This window comes from Acanthisitta chloris, unplaced genomic scaffold (assembly GCF_000695815.1).
Source record: "Acanthisitta chloris isolate BGI_N310 unplaced genomic scaffold, ASM69581v1 scaffold25166, whole genome shotgun sequence".
Taxonomy (NCBI): Eukaryota; Metazoa; Chordata; class Aves; order Passeriformes; family Acanthisittidae; genus Acanthisitta; species Acanthisitta chloris.
The window spans coordinates 29,273-42,141 of record NW_008680123.1 but is presented as its reverse complement, the minus strand read 5'-3'; the positions used below and the strand labels follow the sequence as shown (position 1 = coordinate 42,141).

The window sequence follows — 12,869 nt, the reverse complement described above, 5'->3', positions numbered from 1 at the left end:
TGTGCCTTCAAAAAAGGAATAGGCAAATCTGATGCTTCTTTTCCAAGAGCCTCGCAATGCTGCATACTCACTGGTATTGCTTGATGGGCACTGCTGGTGTATACAATGAAATAGTAAATATGCAAAGAACCACAACCACACAGTGCACTGGATAACAAGAGATGAGTAAGTTTATACAACTGATGGGTTTTGTGCTACTCCTTCTGTGCTGAGAATTGGTAGAGTTGAGGGTGAAAGTGTCCAAGATAGTTTGACCAGGAAAAGGCTTCTTGTTTAGAGCTTGCAGAAGATAAGTGGTCTTGTGCCAAGATCAGTGAGGCTGGAAATGCATTCCCTGCAGTTAAAAATACGGGGAGATTCCCACATAATGGGGCTTCAGAGAGGAAATCTGGCAAAGCTGTGAACATCTGATCATTGTGTTCAAGGCCAGGCCGGATGGGGCTTTGAGCAACATGATCTAGTGGAAGGTGTTCCGGCTCATGGCAGGGAGGTTTGAACTAGGTGATCTTTAAGGTCCCTCCTAACCCAAACTATTCTATAATTCAAAGATTTTGATGCCTTAAAATTTATCTGTCCAGAAGCTCATAACTTCACTGATAATGCTGAGGGTGAGGTTGCTCCATCCTGTAATGCTGCCCTGTTTTCAAGAGAACGTCTTAGAATACCGAAGCTCTACAGGAGGAATAGGCACCAGTGTTTATTTCAGTTCCACTGCTTCCTGTATGGAAACCAGAAGATTCTCAATGTGTGGTCACTGACTGTAGGTGATTGCATACCCCTCTGTGCAGAGTTCTCTGCAACTGATCTGGGAAGCTCACTGCCTCAGGAAGCCATTAAATTAAATAGATATTTAACCTGGGGTGGCTAGAATGGCTTGGTGGAGCACTAGCACCACTTGCTTTGGGCCATCCACTGGTAACTGTGCTTTGGGCCATCCAATGGCCACCAGCTAGGATCCGTAGCTGGGTGGAGATAATCAGATGACCTGAAGTCATACTTTTTCAGTCTTAGGTCTTCTATACCTCTCTGGGTGTCATGTTCTGATGACTTGTGTGACAGGAGAAGCTCCTGCCTGAGCATTCTCACAGCATTCAAGGAGTCACACACACACCACCTAAGACTATAACTGCTGAGACCAGAGTACCTTTGCAGTGAGCAGGTCCAGTGAGCTGAAGGGTGCTCCTTTCAACTCCTCACTCACAGACACACCCACTCACAGGTGCACTTCTTCCTCCTTCAGGCTCAACCCTAGGTTTCCCACAGCAGAGTCTCAGGCATCAGAATTCATAAAAATAAACAATTTAACAGAGTAGTACAGCAGCAGGTCAGCTTGAGCTGGATGCCTTTGGAGAGGGACCCCAGAGAAAGAAATCCCTGGGCAATTCTAGCCTTCTGACTTACACACCTGCCTTTCACATGCTCTTAATGCACTTTTTTTAGTCCAATGGTGATTTTTGGTCTGAGGTCTTAATAATATCTTATTGGATTCTTCCTCTGTCTCCATGCAGCCAGGCTGTTACCTTATTTTATTGAGTTGATCTTCTGCTGATAGTTGTAGCCTCCTTTTCTTCTGGTTTGCACTTCTTGTGCACCTGCTCACTGCTAGAACATAAGCAACTAAAAAAGTCTTAAGGCTCAGGATAAATATTACAACTAAATCGTCAGCATATTATCAATATTATTCTCATACTAAAGACAAAAGACAGTACTGTACCACTTACTAGGAAAATTAACTGTATTTCTGCTGAAAGAATATCTCAGTGAAAGTCCACAGCTTGTGGCCCAAGGCTTCAGTAAATACAGCTACTCATGCTAAACAAGTAAAGCTAAACAAATAGCACTCTAAATCACACAATGTTATAACTATGACTCATTCTATTTAAAACTTATTTAAGCTAAACAACTAATATGTCTCAACACTTGATTATTGGCTGCTGCCTTAAATAAGTTCCCAGTAAAAGCCTCATTCTTTTCATGCTGTAATAGGATTATCATAGATGTTTGATCCTAAGCCAAAATACTGAGTAGTTTACATATGAAATAAGTGAAACTATCTAGAATTTGAATTTCCTAAAGATCAGGGCAAGGATCTTTCAACAGGCCCAACCCATAGATAAAATGCAAATTGCTGTTGAATCAGTAAGGAAGCAACAAGTTTTGAGGCTGTGCCAGGACAAAGGGAATTGTCTCACCTCTCTGACATCCTCTCACATTCCTACCTATGGAGGAAGTTTCTTCTGCCATCAGTTACTGGCTCACTCAGTCCAGGGGTCAGGGCTGTTTTCCAGTTTGTTTGAATGCCGCTTCTCTAATCAGCTGGAGAAAAGGACTCACTTATATAAGCCGAAGGAAAGGAAATGCTTCTGCGATACAGCTCACATGAATGGCTAGGACTGAGCGCTACTTGACTCCTGAAGTCCAGCTTCTGCATCTTCTCACCCCATTTCTTTAGGGCTGTTTTGACTGGGAGAAGTAGGAATTTGGGAGGCTTTCCTCTTCTGACTGGGCTCTCTTTTTCAAGGCACTTGGTGAAGGCAAGTGGAAGGCATGACCCCCTCCTCAGACAAAGATCTCAACGGGCTAGATAACTCCAGCTTTGTGGTGAGTCTGCTGTCACTGAAGGGTAATTCTTACATAAATGGGTGTGAGCCCTGTAAGGGAGAAGAAAGGGAATGTCAGGGGTTCGGGCTAGCTGCAAGGATGCTGGTGTGGTAAATGTCTGTCTCGGGTCTTATCAACAAGAATCTGAGGAATTATTTCCTCACTCCATACTGCAGATTCAGCATGCTTTCTACTATCTGGCACTCTTTTAACTTCTTTTCTCTCCATTATTTCTAAAATGATAATGTAGATGAATGGCAGGGCAAGTGTAGCTGTACTGAAAAGCAAGTGAGCTTGTACCTCCTTGTGACTGTGCTCCCAGGTAGAGAATTTTATGTGTTAATTAGTAAAATTGCAATAGAAATTTAGCCTAGTGAAGAATGTGTTTCTTTGTCTTCTGGATCTATTTCCAGTGGGTTGAATTGTCAGAAAGGTGTGTGAAAAAGGGGCTGGGGAGTCAGCAGAGGAGGGCACCCTGTCAAATTATAGCAGGATAGTAAAAGCTGAAAATAATGTGCCAATCCAGGGGGGTGCACTGCACTGCACTGTGAGAATGCTGTGGGCTGCAACAGCCATAGGGCAAGGGCCTGGGGCATGGCAAACCCCTTCCAGTCTCACAGAAGGAGTCTCCTTCATTAGAAACTAAAAAAAGCGGCTCATTTTCTGTCAGCAGGTGCAAAGCAATGCAACCATCTTGCTGCCTTGGTACAGAGCACCTGTCTGGGGGACCTTGGAGGGGGCATTTAACCTCCCAGTCTTGAAGTCCTCCATTTCTTGGATGCCTCTGTGTGAGCTTGCTGTGAGCAAGTGGAGGTGGGGGTGCTGTGCCAGCTGTGGGAACAGCCTTAGAGCCAGTTAGAGGTTTTCTTTCATTATTTTTAACAGGGTCTCTCTTTCTACTTCTGCCATAATTCATATCAGGCTTGTGATTTCCTCTGGTTTGAATCACCCCAAAGGAGGTAGAAGATAAAGGTCTTTTACCTGTGGTTCAAACAGTTCAGCCTTCCTATTGCAGTTAAATGTGGTTGAGGGCGCTGATGCTGTGCCTGGAGCCTGAAGCAGATGGAAGATGTCCTGGTCCCCTGGGTTCATGGGAGCAGCTGGACTGAGACCTCCCAATAGTGGCTCCCCTTCCCTGCTCCAGGCTGCTCCTGCCTTGTCCTCCTGCCAGTATCACAGGCTGGCTGGGGTTGGAAGGGACCTCTGGAGGTCACCTTCTTAAAATCTTCTGCTCAAGCAGGGTCACCCAGAGCCAGCTGCCCAGGACTATGTCTAGACAGTTTTTTAATATCTAAGGGTGGAGAATCTACAACCTCTTCAGGCAACCTGTGCAGTGCTTGGTCATCCTTACAGTGAGAAAGTAGTTTTGGGTGTTAAGATGGGACTTCCTGCATTTCAGTTTGAGTCCATTGCCTCTGGTCCTGTTATGTCTACTCCATCCTCCTCCTGCTGAGTCCTGCTCACTTGCTCTCCTCCAGCTCCTAGGGAGGGTCAGGCCTTCATGTGATGATCATGTGGGACTGTTACTGGCACAGGCTCGGCCTGACTGGAGTATGCCTCCTGGTTAACATGGGGAAAATTGCAATGCAAGGAAAGGAGCTTACTGCTGTCTGCCCAGCTTAACATTCATCTGCCCATGGTGTTATTCAGGAGTAGCTGTCCCCAAATAACTCTGTGCATGGGCAGTCTTAAGTACCTTCCTGTACATTTGTTAATGCATGGCTCAGGCTCTTTTGTTCTGAAATGAAAATGTCTCCACAGGTAGTTATTAAGGAACACCTTTTGCTCTTGAACTTCACGATTGGGTTCAGTTTGAATTAACTCTGCCTTCACCTATCCATTTTGAAGTATCTGCAATGCTTCCAGTTTGCCTAGGCTGGATAAATACACTGTGCTTGCTAGAGAAGCTTCTCCACCCTAGATATCCCACAGCAGAGCCTCAGGCTTTAAGTCCATTAAGGTAGTTTATTTGAGTGGTACTGTGGTAGAAACAGCTTGAGCTGGGTGCCTCTGGGGAGGGACCTTGAACATTTCTTTGTTCATCCTGAGTTCCCTCATATGACATTTCAGATCAATGACAATATTAGGGTCTGGGGTCTTCTTGTTCTTTGTTGGGTCTTTTCATTCACTCTAGGTGTTCCATTTTTTCTCTTGTCTCTGAGGCTGAGGTTTCTGCTGGTGGTTGTAGCTTTCATATTTTCCAGCTCGAATCAGCTCTGGAGGCCTTCTGCTTCCATGGCATTAGATATAAGTTCAGCATATCTGTGAAAGTTCCCAGCTTGAGGCCCATGGCTTCAGCAAGTTTAGCTACCAATGCTAAGCAGGTGGTCTCAGGCAGTTTCAGTCCAATATTCCTTAAGCATCTTTAAAAGGTACTACATGGCCTGTTTTCAACAGCATGATCTAAAATAGGACTTTAGTCCTATAGGACTTGGAGGCTCAGCCATGAGAATGGAAACCTGAAGGTTTCAGGCAAATGATGAAGTCCTGCAATATTAATCTGCCACACCTGCAAAATTCACAACAGAATGTTACATTAATTTTATATCCCTATTCCCCAACTGCAGCACTAGGTGTTTGCCTCAATCAATAGGTAGGTCAGGAGCATTTCTGCAGCCACTTTGCTGTGTTGGGCATTTCGATGTCTTCAGGTTCAAGCAAGACTTGGTGGATAAAAAAAACCCAAAACAACAAAAAGAAGTTTGGTGCTGACAAACTGGTTGAGCTTCTCCTGACAGCAGGTTTCTGTCCCTGCCTGACAGACCAGGGCATCCCAGCCCAGAAAAGCCTTCTGCTGCCAGCATGCTGAGGACTTGCTGGTTAGAGATGGGTTGATGGAACAAATGGTTTGGTATCTTAATTAGCTTTTGCATTTGGCTCAAAGCATTGTGGCTTCCCAGGCAGCCTCCCTCTGCTCCGTGCGTGTGTGCACACGTGTGTGGACAGGGGTCACAGTGGCTTAGAAGGAGGAGTGGACAACCAGGAACACTTAACTTAAAAGCTAAAGTTTAGAAACTTAAAAGACACATTTTGCAAAGCAGTGTTTTGCTTTGCAAAATGTGTCTTTATATAAGTAAATTCTGCAAGGCATACAGCTCCCTGGGGAGCCCTGTAGCTTCTGGCTGCCTGGGAGGGGATCTGAGCCTTCCCGGGGAGCTATTTCAGCCAGCTCCTTTGGAATGGATGCTGGGATTCCCCATCCACTGGTGTCCCTGCGTTTCACCCAGTTCCTCTGTAGGAGCAAGGTCTCCTAGTAAGACAAAAGGCAGGTTTGTCTGACAGAACACTAGCGAGGGTGAGCATAAAGAGTTTGGGAAGAGAGGAACAAGGAAATGAAATACGGAAACATGCTTCTACTCAGTAATTAGTGGCAGCCAGGTGTTTTAGCATATTTTATCAAAAATGCTGTTTGGGTAGAACTGCTAGGAGGAACAGAGACCAGAGGACAGTGCAACTTTCACCTATGAAATCTTTCTTGCTTCTGGTTGCAATTTCTCCATCCTTAGCTAGACTTTAATGATACTAACACACTTTGTCCCTTTGAGGTTGAGACACCCTCTAATATTTCTTCAGGTCTATACACACACATGCATATATATAAATTTTCAATAGGTGTTTTGTACCTCTGTTTTAATTTCTCTTCCTTGTTTTTTTTGGTTGGTTTTTTGGGGGGGAGTGTTGGGTTTTTGGTTTTTTTTTTAAATCTACTTGGTTGGGGGGTTTTGTTTGTTTGGGCTTTTTGTGGTGTTTTTTTTTTTAAAATATCCTGGCATTGTTGAAAGCTACATAGTAGGTGTTCCTGCCAGAGGTGGAGAATGGAGGTGGTGGATTCACCATCCCTGGAGGTTTTCAAGACAAGACTAGATGTGGCATTTAGTGCCATAGTCCAGTAACCACGGTAGGGCTGGACTCAATGATCTCTGAGGTCTCTTCCAACCTGGTTGATTCTATGATTCTATGGCTGCAAGAGAGGCAGCTGCTGTGTGCCTGCAGGGCCAAGCTGTGGCTAACAAAGGGTCTCTCCTGTTGTCCAGGGTGAAGATGGGAGCCAGTACTGCTCCTCACCAGATCGTACTGCCTGGAGCCCAGAGGAAGGTGGGGGCACTGGCCACGGTGGCATCCAGCTTGCCTACACTGTCACAGATGTGCCTCCTTGGTATCTGTGCATCATGCTGGGCATTCAGGTGCGATGGGGGAGCAGGTGGAGGCTGGGGGTGGATGGAAGTTTCATAGCTGTCCAGCCAATTAATGGGGGCAAAACCTGAATTTGAGAGTACTTTACATTCACTGGCCATGACTGGAGCTGTAGCTCAGAAAACTAAAATCCTTCCCACCACATCCTGAGTACTGACTGATATCCTTGTGCCCACAGCTACACTGCACCCCTTGAAGTGCAAATGGTAAGGCAAAGTCCTGGGACTGGGGTCAGATATTTAATAAGAACAGTTTGGGTACCTTGGCTGAAGACAAGCAAGGTTAATAATTAAAGCAAAAAGAAGTTAGAAAAATTATTTTCACATCTAGTCATTAACTGAAGGTCATTTGAGAAATGTCTGTGGCTCTTCTGACATACAATGCCCAGTTCTTCCATTCTTGGCATCCACTTTTTATGGTTATCCTTAACTGCACTGTGTGAGGAAAAACTACTGATGGCAAAGAATGTGTAGTTTCAATTTGTCAAATTTTTATCTTATCTTTTGTGGTGCAATTAAGAGGACTGAAATATTTGCATTCACTTTGTATGATTACTCTCCCCCTCTATCTTGGGATGTCCCCACCTTCCTGTAAGAGTAGCCCTGACAGCTTTGTCTGCAGGTGCTGGGGATAAACCGGTTCTCTCTGATAGTGGTATGGGGAGTCTAGAGCACTACAAAAGGTCTTTGGGCATGGAAAGCAGGAGAAATTTGAGTGGGTGCATTGCAATTATTGTAGGTACTTTGGAAGAGCCCCTAACAGCATTAAAGCTGCCAGAAAAAAAGAGGGAATGGGTCATACCAGTATCATCCAAACAAATCTGTGAATGACTTTCAGATTTCCCTCAAAAACACGGTAATAATATACAGCCAGTTCTGTGTCCTTCCTCAAACAGTCTTTCTCTGTGGCTCCTAGCATTTCCTGACAGCCATGGGAGGTCTTGTAGCCATCCCGCTGATCCTTTCCAAAGACCTTTGCCTCCAGCACGACCTACTTACCCAGAGCCACCTGATCAGCACCATCTTCTTTGTCTCAGGAGTTTGCACCCTGCTGCAAGTCCTCTTTGGAGTCAGGTAGGCCAAATGCACAAACTGGGACATGTGACACAGCTGTTTTTCAGATGCAATTACTGTGTGCTCAGCCACCAGCCTGCTGTAGAGTTTATCTATCAGTGTGGGTCATTTGCTACCCTTGGGCAATCAGTGCACATGCCAAAACACCCTGAAATTACTGTACGTGATTTCACCTCTGTTCTGACTTCTCTGTCTCCTGGTACTTCATACACCTTTTGTGGGGCTTGTAAGAAATCTGTCCGCAAAGTAATAAAGCACTGGAACATGCAGTAAAAAGTATCTGCTTGCTTCTTACTCCAGAGATCCTCCAGATGAGGCAGGACCCTTCTGATCTGGGCCCGGTATCAAGGAAACACAGATTCTGTAGGAAACTCAAGGGCAGGGGATAATTAAGAGAAACTGAAGTCCATCTGCTGCCACTTAGGGGCACAGGGAGGAGCTTTGCAGCATGTCCTGTTAAGTAGTGCCACTTTCTGTGCTCAAGGATTCATGGCACAATCTGAATGTAGGCAAGGTAAATCCTCTTTGCTGATAAGTAGTTTAAGAGTAGGTAGTGAGCGAGCATGGAGTTGCCATTCAGTGCCCAGAAAATGAAGCACTTAATGACAGACAAGACTGCAAGCACTCCCTCTTTTCCAGAAAAACCCTGTATCTTTGCTGATCTTGCAAAATTGTTCCCCTTGTCATAACTCTGGGCTGCCTCTCTTTCCACAGGCCATTTTTTCCTCCAGTATGGTGAGAACCCATGTTTCTTGCTTCAAAGACAAAATTGTTAAATTATTTGGCTTCTGAATCTGAGGGACCTGTTTAAAACTTCTGCCATCAAATCACTGGTCAACTGCCACCTCCACAAAATGTTTTTACTCCTCCTGTCTCTTTCACCACTGGAACCTTTTAATCTCTCTGTCTTAGTAAGTGGCTGTAGAAAAGCTTTCCCTGGAGGATGCTCTCCTTCTCCTACACTGCTACAGGATTAGTGGAGGAGGGGGGACAACCTGTCCATGAGAAAGAGAGAATCCAGTTCTTCAGCTAAATTCAGGCTGCAGTGCATGACCGTGGCTGTGGCTGCTGGTGTGGTTCAGGCTGGAGTCCTCCCAGGCACTCTTTAAATGCCTCAGTGAATACCTGAGAGCTGTGATGTACTCTGCTAGCTGTTAGCCAAGGAGGAAATAGTAGCAGGGGGCCTTTCTTGTGGCTGAATAGCTAAGCCTGAATGATTTTTGCTATGCTGAGGATGCAGTTGCCTTGTTGCTGACCCCAACTATAAGGCATGAGGACATTCCTGTCAGAAAGGTGGGACTCAGCCTGCAGTGTGGCTGGACACAAACCAAGCCTGAGAAGACAGCTGGAAGCAGATCTCTTTTTCTCCTTTTACTGTTTTCTGAAACCTTGTAGTAGTTGATAACCATAATAAAAAGTAGTTGATAACCATAATAAGCCAGAAAAGTGTTAAGTAATGGGTTTCCAGGGATGCTTTTCCCTGGAAAACATCTGTGCCACTCTCCAAAGCCCTGAGGAGCCCTCAGCCAAGCAATCGGCACAGTTCCTGGTGTCAGTATATAAGACTAATTCAGAGGAAGAGACATGGAGATGATCTGTTAATATGGCACGGAAAAAGGGGATCATTCGTCTTACAGAGGCTGACCCGGTTAGTGTGGCAAAGTGGCAGCTCTGGGCTGCAGCTGCAGTGGGTGGCTAGGTTGTGAGAGAAGTGGGAGGGGATCAGGCAGGCAGAAACCATTTTGGCTAAAAGGCGGTGTTGGCATATGAATGAACAGATGGGAATTAGCTATGAAGTTGCAGAGGTTCCCTCCCACTACGAGCGAGTGCAGTTCTGAAGAAGCCCTCCAGAAACAATAGCCAAGGGAAAAGCCCAACACACTCCAACCTGCAGTTCAGTCGTGTTACGCGGCATGAAATAGTACCAACAGGGCCCAGGCAGTCATGGGAGACACTGTCCAAATGGCTTCTGAGGGGACACACACTTGCCATTATGGTGAGCCCTGCTCAGACATCATGTAGTGATGATCAGAGCATAACATTTCCTTCTCTAATCCTGTAGTTTTCCCTCTTACAAACCTCATTAGAAAGGTTTCAGTGTGCCCCATGAGCATTGCCTGGGCATCCCAGTTTGCTCTGAGCCCACCCATGGCTGCACTGGTCATGAAATAGCTTGAGGTCCAACACAGCAGGAGCTATAAATCTATTGTTAATTTAACAGTGGTGGCACTGGGCCTTCTCTGTTTCTTTTTGTTTGTTGGGTTGGGGTTTTTTTTGCCTTGCCCAGCAAAATCTATTGAAGGCTGCAACGTATTTGGCCAAATGCTGTATGTGACTCCACAGATGACTGATACTCAAGTTTAACTCACCGGCAATGCTTTGACAGTGCTTCGGTTGTGCATGGCATGACTAACTGCAGTGGTACAAACATTTGTTTCAGGTGACAGAGACATGGTGCTGTTACAGCTATTCCATCTCTTATTTTTGAGTGCTTTCCAGAGAATGGTGGGAATGCCTCTGATTCAGGGAAATATGCGCCCTGCAAAATCACTCACTTGCTGCTCCGCTGCTTTTCTGAGAAGAGGCCATGAGAGCTCTTGGCGCAAGAAGATACTGCTCTGGGGGATCCTCCTAGAGATGCGTCCTAAAGTGAGGAAGCAGAGGCACCTCAGGAGTTTTCCCTCTGCTGTTTCAAGGCTGCTGTGCAGCCCTCAGGCAGCTTTGGGTTTTTCAAGCATGCTAGAGGAATGGACAAGACAACTTGCACTGCAATGAGGGCTTAATGCAAGTAGGGCTTTCAGGAGCCAGTCAGGCCTTTTAGGTCTCTGTCTCCATTTTTTCATTTGTGGAAAGAGACTGGTGTAGCTCATAGGAGCATGGCTCTGCTGTATAAAGCTCTGTATAAAACCAGTGCTGAACTTCTCTGGAGATGCAAACTCCTTGCTAGCCTGAGGGATTCCCAGAGGGAGAGCCAGGAGACACTCGGTGTGGGGGGAGAGCCAAGGTCTCACCCAGTCAGTGCCCTTAGACTGCTCCATGCAGGTTTCCTTCCTAGTGTTGGTGGAAATGCAGCAGAGGAACTGGCTTTAAAACCTGGTGTACTGAGAGCCAAGCCACATTTTCTACCACACTTAATCTGAGGATAATTGCGAAGTGGGGAGTAGCCAGTGCATGTCCTTGTGTTCATGAGCAGGTTGTGAAGAAAACTGAGGCAGCTGAAAGGGATGGAGAAAGCAGCTGGATATTGGCAAGATTTGGGCCTAGGTTGATGCTGAGCTTTTCTTCAGAGTCTCACCATCCTTCTTCCTTGGTCTTCTACCCTCCTCTAGATTTTTTTCTTTGGCTATTGCTGTTCTCTGTGCAGTTCTATGGTCTCATCAGTCCTTAGGAGGACTATTTTCTCCTTAATGCAGGGCAGCAGCATTTGACTGTAGCACATTGCTTCCCCATTGCTGGTGTCTGAACCTCAGCTCTTCCCCTGTGTCGTTGCTCTTTCATGCAATGGGCAAAAATTCCCACCCACGGTCAGTGATTGAGACCTGCCAGAACATTTCAAAAGATACTGTCAGAGTCCATAGGCAGACTGATTTTTTAAATTTATTTCACTTTACTTTTGCTCACTGCTATGGAGCCAAGTTTCTAGCATTCTCATTCATCATCTTTTCCTTCTGCTTCCCTTCCAGGTTGCCTATTATTCAAGGAGGGACTTTTGCATTCCTGTCCCCCACCGTGGCAATGCTGTCTCTCCCCAGTTGGAAGTGCCCTGCCTGGACGCAGAATGCCACCCTGGTGAATGCCTCTTCACCAGAATTCATCAAAGTCTGGCAGACACGGATGCGAGAGGTATAATACATTTTTTAGTGATATCTGCTCTGTATCAGGGCTTTCAGAAAAGTTCCTGACCATGTCATGGCCATCACTGCTGGAGAAACTTCTATTCCAAATGGCCCTTGGCCCTCACCCTGTTGCAGCTTCCTAAGCATCTGTTCTCTGTCAAAAATCCAGGTGCTTCACTACTGCTGAAGAGGGGACATGCAGAACTCCTTGGGTGATTTATGGTTCCTGAAAGATCCCTTCTCCATGAGGCATAGTTAGTCTTGAGGAAGCAAGGGAGGGAAAATGTTTCCAAGGAAAGGACCCTGTCTAAGCACAGGAAACCTAGTCAAAAGAAATGCAAGGCAAAACCAACCGTAAACATTAAGGAAAAGTGCATTCTTAGGTAGTCAAAAGAGAAGAGGAAAGGTCAGTGATGTCATTGCCTCATTCTACATCTATTGCTTCATCAGAGCAAGTGGCTAAATTTGCCTCTGCTGATTCATTCGTTTGTGTGCTTTGCAAACCACCTGGGAAGTGTTGATAGCTCACCAAGTATTTGCTGTGCAGCACAGGCTGCCCTCCCTGCTGAATACACATAAATCTATCACAAGGGCATTGATGACTTCTCCTTTCAGGCTGGGTATTTCACCCAGCCCCTGTGTTTTTCTCTGCTTTGGAGCTGGGGGAAGGAAGGTGCTCGGTACCACAATGGGCCCAGCCTGGACTTATCACCAGATCTGAGAAGGCAGAGAGCAGCCTCACCCCTGAGTCCCCTGCCTGAAGCTGAAGTGAGCAGCATTTCAAATTTAATTGCTGTCTCCTTAGCAGTGATTGTCAAACACAGGGAAGTTCCGTGTGATAAATGTGTTCCCAGAATGAAACTGATACTCAGAAAAAACAGAGGCTGTAATGACCCACCTGTCACACCAATGTGTTGAAGTGACTCAAGCCTTCCCAGAAGGGAGGTGAGTGGAGACCATGGCCCTGCTGTTGGTTTTGGGGTGAGAGCTTTCCCCTGCTTTGGGGGAGTGGGAAGAAGAGTGCAGGGCAGCTGATGCATGCTTGGGTGGCCCAAGAGGAGAGGAAGGAGGGGATCTCTGGAACAAAATTAGCCCCAGTGAGGAATAAATCCATCAGCCAAGGGGGGAGTTGGTATGCTGCTGGTTTGGTGGTCCTTCCCCACGC

General features: G+C 46.0%; 1 protein-coding gene across 1 annotated transcript in view; it reads left to right on the top strand.

Annotated features, from left to right (window-relative positions):
* Positions 1–2,547: 2,547 nt before the first annotated feature.
* The window catches only part of LOC103804972 (solute carrier family 23 member 1-like), a 21,645-nt gene continuing 11,323 nt past the window's right edge, over positions 2,548–12,869 (top strand). Inside the window, exons 1-4 of the mRNA XM_009077606.1 lie at positions 2,548–2,601; positions 6,636–6,785; positions 7,711–7,868; positions 11,552–11,711. Of these exons, the coding sequence (XP_009075854.1) occupies positions 2,548–2,601; positions 6,636–6,785; positions 7,711–7,868; positions 11,552–11,711 (522 nt within the window). The remainder of the gene's footprint in view (positions 2,602–6,635; positions 6,786–7,710; positions 7,869–11,551; positions 11,712–12,869) is intronic.